Genomic DNA, 8,516 nt, shown 5'->3' on the forward strand with positions numbered 1-8,516 from the left:
CCTCATGAAGGTAGTTACCAAGGATTGAGCTTGAATTATATTCCAGCAATACTACTGTCCTTTGCTTGCTGATTTAAAAAGGTTCAACCAAAAATAATTCTATTTATTTAAAATGTATTTATTGATATTCTCCTCTGGTATATAGAACTTTCTGTAATTAAGAAACATGTCCTTAAAGTGCAATGAAGGTTTAGTTATTTTTTGAAGGATGATATTAAAGTAAGGAAACATGCTGACTAATTTTAATTTCCTTAAAGCCATTTGCCTAGTTGCTAAAACTATAATGGAATAAAGGTATGCAGCAATAGCGGTCTGCTTTGTTTCAGTATTCAGTCTTATTCCACCTTGTATTTCTATTTATTCATGTCATCCTCGTAACACAAAATAATATAAACTATATTCTTTACCACTGCGGGTATCTTCTTCTTCCAGCTTTTCCCAGTTAGGGGTCACCACAGTGGGCCACCTGTCCACTCATGATTGGCAGTGGAGTTTTTTATGGTGTCAAGTTGCCAGCCCCGTGCCCAACCCTCCACAGAAGGCACACACACACACACACACACACACACACACACACACACACGGATGCACGCACTCATGCCTAGGGCCAATTCAGAGTGTCCAATTCACCTACAGCATGTCTTTGGGATGTGAGAGGAAACCGGAGAACCCAGAGGAAACCCACACGACCACAAGGAGGATATGCAGACTCTGCACAGAAGGCACCCCAGCCAAGTATCCAACCAGAGACCCTCTTGCTGTGAGGCAGCAACACTAACCGCTGCACCTCTGTGGCCACCCCAGTATACACCACTAAATAGTCTATACACTTTTGATGGATTCTGATAGCATGATGCCACAGATCACTGCTGTGACATCAGTTGGTCACATAATGCCTTACTGATTTATTATGGATTAAGTGGCAGAGACACGTAGACTATGGAAAAATACTTGTGATGGTGATTATAAAGTCACATAAATCTCTATATTAATAAATAGTGAGAAGAAGAAGAAATAGACAGCTGGCTCTCAATTGTATATTTTGCCTATATTTAAGATCAGCATTGAGGAAAGGTGGTATTTGTGAAATGTGTTTCATTATAGAAATGATAGCACTTTAAATGTAGGTCTTTTTTATGAAAATAGTTCAGAGTATGAAAAGTAGGGTCTATATTATATTCTTGAAAGCCGACAATGTAGAATCTGACATTGTCGGCACGAGAATATCGAACGTTAAGAATCTCAAGCGTGTAAACAGAAATCTCCGTAAGGGGAGATTTCCATTTACTGCAATGTAGTGTGGTCTCAGAGTTGGTATATTTAAGTAGCGGGGGTGGGGGGTGGGGGGTGCATAAGGGCTTTCCCCCCTGCTTAAACCCGTTAGGGTACTTTTTTTTTTTTTTTTTTTTTTTTTGTCTTTTTATAAGGTCGAAGTTGGAAGATATCAACCATATGGTGTTGACCATATGTTGTTCGATGTTTTCAACTGTTGATCTTATAATATAGTCCCGAAAAATATGTAGTTGGAAGTCTGGTGTACTCTTTTAAAACTGTCTATAATCAGTTTTATGCACCCATACTTAAGTAGGCTTTTATCATGAATTGGATTCATTTAATAATTTTGCAACACTCATTCTAGTTTATTTTGTGCTACCAGGAAGCTAGAGTCTATTATGGTGGTGAAGAGTGCAAGATGGGGCACCAGCCCATGACAAGGTTCAGATGTGTAGACACATACGTACGCACACACACACACACACACACACACACACACACACACACATACACACACACACACGCATACGCACACATGCATATATACACACACACACACACACACACACACACACACACACACATACACACACACACTGAACACATGTCTGCATGCATTCTGTAGTATCACCCATTGCATTTATTAGTTTTTTACTTTAGTTTTTTACTTTTGGATACAATATCAATCTGACATTTATAGATAACAAGCATAACCCAAAAAGAGGTAAAAAACATTTTCTCAGGGCTACCAAGCAAACTTACACTTACAGCTGAGTCAAAATTTCGCTTGAAATTGTTTATCTAGTTCCAATAAAAAAGCCTGGGTAATATAATTTTCATGAAATAATAAAAAGGTATTCCAAAGGCATTCAAATTTAAATTTTATTCAAGTAAAATATGCTGCCTAGAAAGATTCCAGTTAATGTTGGACATGCTTGATAATTTAAACTGACTGAAGTAGTAGTAACTCTACAAAACAAAAGTAGGTATTCAGTAAGAGAAATAATTATTTTAAGCAACATATCACATGGCCTTTGGTTCATCACATTAGGTTCAACTACCATTCTTCACTTTTTTTGCTCTTGTTTTCTGGTCATGGCAAGTCTGTAAGCTTTCAGAATGGTCTCCTTATTGTTGCATACATTGTAATGATTTACATCCACAAGCCTGTTGAAGTCTTCTGGGGTGTAAGTGAATCTCAGAGTCTTGTAAGGAGAATCCTTAGTGTAAATGTTAAAGTCTCCATAGGATTTCTCTTCAGGTGACTGGCGTTTGAGTCCTAAAAACAAAAAGAAAAATATTTATGCTGTGCTATGTAGAAGGGCTAGATGTAATCAGTCAGACATATAATGCTAGGTGTACTTCCTCATGTTCATACCAATTGCATTTTGTTTTATGGAATTTTTCACATTGGAAGATGCTGTCATGAAAGGAGATACTGCCAGCTCAGCTATTTGGAATGTTATAAATAATTATATGTCATTTGTGAATATTAATATGATTTATACAGAAGTGTGACAGAAGGAGATACTGCCAGCCCAGCTATCTGGAATTGTGTAAGTGGTTGTGTGTCATTTCCGAATATCAAGATGATTCATATGCTTGTGTTACAAATGTATTAGAACTGTTTGTCATATAGGATGGTTTGTACAGATATGTGTGCTGAAGAACTATTTTGTATAGTGCTCAGCTTAAAAATGTATCCACAGTGTACCCTACTGGAAAAGAACAGAACTGTATATACACTATTGTAACTGTGTAAATGAATATAGTTTAGCAGTAGAAATGGAACATAGAAGGTTAACTTGCAAAACTTCAGAAAAAGGGTTTAAATTAAATTGTTTTATAACTGTACCATAAAAGTTGGTTTCAATGCAGTAATGAGACAGGATGCCTTCTAAGTTTTTTTTGTTTGATGTCTTCCAGCAGTTGCAAAGATTTTAGAAGGGTTCTTGTTTATGTGTTTTGACAGGGAGATGCTAAATGCTGGTAGTTTCTAACAATGAGAGTTTAGCTTGGGAACTAAAGTGAGATGACAAAAAGTGATGTCATGCTGTCAGCTACCCCAGCAGTAATATTTGAGATGAATTTAAAAAGTCTGTGAGAGAGAGAGATAGGGGCATTTTGTATTTGTCTTTGACCTGACAGCATCAGCTGGGCAAACCCACTCACCACATCTGCCTTGTCTTGCTGTAAGTTAACTTGGCTACAATAATTTATTTTAGAGTGAGTAAGGAATATAGTAAATATTAGTTTAGATGTTTTCTGTATTTATTTCAGACTTTTCTGCAATGTTATTTTAAACATGTCCTGTGATTTTGAACTCTGATGTCACTCTGAATACATATTTAGTATTGTCTTATTCTTTTATTATTTATTATTAAATATATTTAAACCTTTCAATTGTGACTGGTCTGTCTAGAGATATTTAAGCTCGGAGTACTTACATATCTATTTGGTGACACTGGGCAGGCCACTCTTAATAGCTTTGCTCTTAGTAAAACTACCATTTGGATTAATAGTAACATTACACAGTAAGATTGGACACCCTTTGCTAAAGGCCTTAAAGTAGCTGATAAGTAGTGGCTGGTGGCAGTGAAAACTACCTTATAGTCTGGGCAAAAGGGGACATAGCTAGTATACCTGTGCCAGCCTTTCCCAGGTGTGTCTGTGTTTGTATATAAATCAAATCTCAAAGAGTGTGTGTGTCAGCTACTTGGGCAGGGACACGAAGCACTGTTTGGACAGGGAGGGTGCTGGAGGTCTTGGCTTGGCCACTCAGCTGAGACCTCATAGCTGTGCCAGTAGGAAGCCTTATTGGGTATCTGGAGAAAGAGGGAGAAACCAACCCTAGACTGACTGTGGTTTCTGTGTGCTCTTAAGGGAAAGTACACTTTACTGTGTGTGTACTTGTCATCCTCCCAGTGTTTACATCCCCCACTGTTGCCAGTGTTGAGGATTGAGGCTCCTTGATTACTGGGGTAGTGGTGAGCATTACATATGCAAGCAAATAACATTACTCTATCCCATCCAGAAAGTTATTTTCTAGCCATCCATGTTACTGACAGTCCATATATCATTATTTTTCCATTTCCTGTCGGTCCCCTCTTCCATGAACCATGTATACTGCTGCTTGTCTTGCACCCTGATACCAGTGATACCATCACCTGGTAGTAGTTTTCCAGCCCAAGAAAGCAGGAAATTACTACTTGGTCTCAGTTATTTATCCACCATGGCCAGCCCCAGTGTCTCAGATTTGCTACCAGTTACAATGTGATGTAAAATATTTACTTATTTATTTTTTTAAGATTAAATTATTATGCATTAACTTCAGTTTACTTGATATTGGTTATGAAACAATTATTGGCAGATTTAAAAAGGAGATGACCTCAGAATTAACCAATTTTCCTTCAAAATATTAATAATAAACCTCAAAGGTGAAAAATTTGGTTGGGGTATCATCCAGCATCGTTTTTAAGAACAAATTCAACCTCAGAAGACAGTTATGTAATAGAAAGAAACAGACTAAGATGGATGTGCCCAATCAGGGAATAATCATAAGAGTTGGATCTTTTTTTGTATGAATTATAATTTTTGTCAGTATATTAATACTTTGTCTTCATTTAAGCATCTGGTAACTAGGGAAGTTTATTGTTTTCAGTTTGTTGCTGACTGTGGATCTTCAAATTTGATATCTGTTTTATGCACAGCTTTTCATTTTGGCAGAACCATCAGACATATCTATGACAATGAAAAAGTGTTTTCACTAATGCTTTAGCTAAGCACATCCTTGAGAAGGGTGAGACACATGGTTTTCAGTTTAGTGTACTACTTATTCCTTATCCAACAATTTGTAAATTTGGTATTGTTAGATTTTAAGTTTTAATGCTGTGAATGAACCAGGCTTAAATGAATCTTGCTCTTTAAAACCGGTCTTCAAGTTACATGGCTTGCATCACTGACCAGATAATTAATTATTTACTATTTAAATATTTGTTGGTTGGGATTTTTTATACCCAATGAAGCATTTTTGAATGTGAAAGCTTGTATTATTATTATTTTTTAATAAATTTTAAGCCATGTTATCTGTTTATTTATGTTAGTTTGGAATTAGTATAACAGTTACTTCTTTGGAATTGCTGTTTTTAATCTAATATATCAGCATGCATATGATGAAAATAGATCTATTACCATCTGTAATATGATGATCTATACCAATATAATAGCATCTATAAATGAAAAATTCTGCTATGACATAATTTATATAGATTTAACTTTAGCATTTGACAGGGTCATACACAAAACACGGATCAATAAATTAGAACAACTAAGTTTTGATGCACTCTTGATAAGATGGATAGCTGCATGGCTTACAAATAGGACATGTCAAGTATCATACAGGAATTGGACTGGTGAAATTCTTGGTTACAGTCAGGGTGTCCAACAAGGCTTTGCCTAGGCCCATACTTATTTAGATTGTGGGCAGGATTCACAAAGCCTCCGTGTAAGAGTTACAAGGCTTACACGGAAGCTGCAGTTAAACGATGTGACGTCAGCATGTCATGCATATGCATGAGGGCATGCTGAATCACACCTAAGGCTAACACGGTCCATGGAAGACAGTAGGGGGCGTGTCCGTAGGCCAAGCCCTGCAAACGGACACGCCCCCAGAAGAGTAAAAGTCCCGAAAGTAAACCCCCACGACAGAGTCCGTGTAAATGTGAATAAACACAACACATGCCCCCACAGACTACGAACATAAAATGTAGAAATGAACACCTTATCATTTTTTTTTTAATTGTAAAGATGTTTGCCTGTGAGTGCACTCGTTTGCGCGGGCGTGCCCGTAGCTTAGCCACAGTTAGCAGTCAGTGGAAAAGCATATAAGAACTACATATGCAAAGTAAGCCAAAAAGCAATAGCATAGCAGTAGAGATGTCTGCTGAAGAGCAGGCAGTCATGGTTCGAGCCCCCACAACATCAATTTTTATTTTTAGTGAAATAAGCACGAAACAAGTCCCAGACATATATGTACACATATAAAATTATATTTTATGTAAAATGTAATGAAATGGGCCATGTATTTTGAAGAAATGTGAGATAATAAAAAAAAAATATGTCAGATGTGCCTATAGCTGAGCTACAGTCTAACAAGTTGAGTACATCTGCCTGTAGGTGAGCAGTGTTTTAACAGGTGTAAAATGAGTCCCCAGGGTTGAGCAGCATTTTAACATGCTGAAACTGTGTGCCCAGAGCTGAGCTGAGTGTAATATGCGTGCTGATAGCCAAATGACGCGTAAACCAGCATAACCCGTTTGCATGGAGCTGCGTGCCATGCCAACAAGCTAACCAACGGGCAACGTTGAGCAAGCTGTAACAAAACTGCCTTTACAAAGACACACCTCCTAGCCTGTGTAGACAGTCATAAAATATAAAAAGCAGTGGCCAGGTTCTAACCCAGGATACCATGCACCATAGTCAAGGTACTGAACCACTAAGCCATGACAGTTGCACTTAGAAATGCAGTAATAGCATATATATAGGAATGAATAGAAAGAGGAGCATGACAAAGCAGGTTTTGTGAAGCTGATACAATTCCAAAATGGCCAATCACAGATAAGTGCGGGAAAAACGGCATATATAAGCCCCATAGGCGGGAATACACAGCATAACCGATTGTAGAACGAACTTGCAGCCAGAATGTCAGGTGTAGGTGAGGGTAGTTGCTTCCAAGCACAGAGGTGGGGCATTGAGGAGTCCAAATATATGGTTTGCCTCCTTGTCCATAATCATGAGGCCCAACTCATGCAGGGCCAGGTCCTGTGGGGAGCATATAGGGCTGAGGCATGGAACCAGTTGGCTCATGATCTCACCAGTGCCACAGGGATACCAAGGACTGGTGATCAGGTCCATCACCACCATGCGGACCTGAAGAGACAGAAGCAGGACCAACTGAACCGTTGGATCCAGGAGGCCCGGCAAATGCCCAACGCCCCACTACTGAGTAAGTTACATGCAATTATTTATGTAAGAAATTAACCTAGCTGATATTATGGAGATGTGTATTCCAATATTACTTTATTTATATTACAGCTGCAGGAGTCCATTCTGCGAACCATAGAGCCTATGGCGATAGGCTGGCATGGTTGCACCACCAGGCAGGTCAGTAATTCTCTCTCTGTAACTGTAAATAAATATATAAGTATGACAGTTAGCAAAAGAGTGCAGTGTAGTCAATAATTAATAAAATGTGCAAGTAACAGTGTAAGAGGGTTTGCAAGTATTGCTTGATTACAAAAGTGTGATGCAGCCTGTAATCCAAACATAAAAATGAAACAAGTCTGAAATAAAGATGTCCCACCTGTAATATAATAGTACATAACCTGCAGCAGGCTGAAAAGTACAGCTGCAGAAGCTGGGTAAAACACATGTGAAATATATCCCTGTTGAAATACAGAAACATGACAGAAGTGAGACTGTTGGAAAGGATTGTTATAACTACAGGTAAAACATGTCAATAAAGCCTAGAATTAAGTACCATCCTGAATTGTAAAAATAAAACAAGTGAGAGAGTGTGAGAAAGAGTTATGAATCCACCAATAAAGTAGTAATAACTCCTGAATAAAGTATACTGCAGTCAGTACAGAATGAAATGAATGTGACAGGCAGAACCAAACAGTAACATGTGTTGAAAACGGTACCGCAGCTGGAATGTGTATCCCAAAATCTGGATATGTTGCTCTCAGTCTGCAATATGCAGATAGTATGGTTGTCTGAAATACCAAACATCCACAGTTGTCTATAGCTATATAAAGCAAATGTAGCAGGATGATGTAGCTGAACAGAGCCAGATATGAATGTGTATGAATAAAAATGAAAATGTATATTGATGTAGCAGTAACATTCCTATCACCAACTTGAAGTAGTTATCACATAGGAAACTGTAGGCAGAACTGTAGTGTGTATATATCTGCAGCTATTAGAAATGTACAGCATATGTATTGGTATTTGAAGTTGTTAATTAAATTTTCTTCACCCTACCCTATAACCACATATAATCCATTCCACGTGAAATTGGTATGTGCAATCACAATTAACACCCCTGGACATTTGTCCTGTTTGTTCATACATATTTGCATGTATGTTGATGCATCTGCCCTGTTCATACATCCACACCTGATGGCCTGTTGCCATCAATCAACCCTGCATGTTGTTGGACTGTGTATTGCTGTTCAAAATAT

At 38.0% G+C, this 8,516-nt stretch overlaps 1 protein-coding gene across 1 annotated transcript in view; it reads right to left on the minus strand.

The window, feature by feature from the left end:
- Window positions 1-2,143: 2,143 nt before the first annotated feature.
- Window positions 2,144-8,516, minus strand: part of LOC122804254 (cytosolic phospholipase A2 zeta-like) — a 1,019,603-nt gene continuing 1,013,230 nt past the window's right edge. Inside the window, exon 20 of the mRNA XM_044074015.1 lies at window positions 2,144-2,554. Within this exon, the coding sequence (XP_043929950.1) occupies window positions 2,343-2,554 (212 nt within the window). The 3' untranslated portion in view covers window positions 2,144-2,342. The remainder of the gene's footprint in view (window positions 2,555-8,516) is intronic.

Source organism: Protopterus annectens, chromosome 6.part0, assembly GCF_019279795.1.
Source record: "Protopterus annectens isolate FY-2018-M chromosome 6.part0, PAN1.0, whole genome shotgun sequence".
Taxonomy (NCBI): domain Eukaryota; kingdom Metazoa; phylum Chordata; order Ceratodontiformes; family Protopteridae; genus Protopterus; species Protopterus annectens.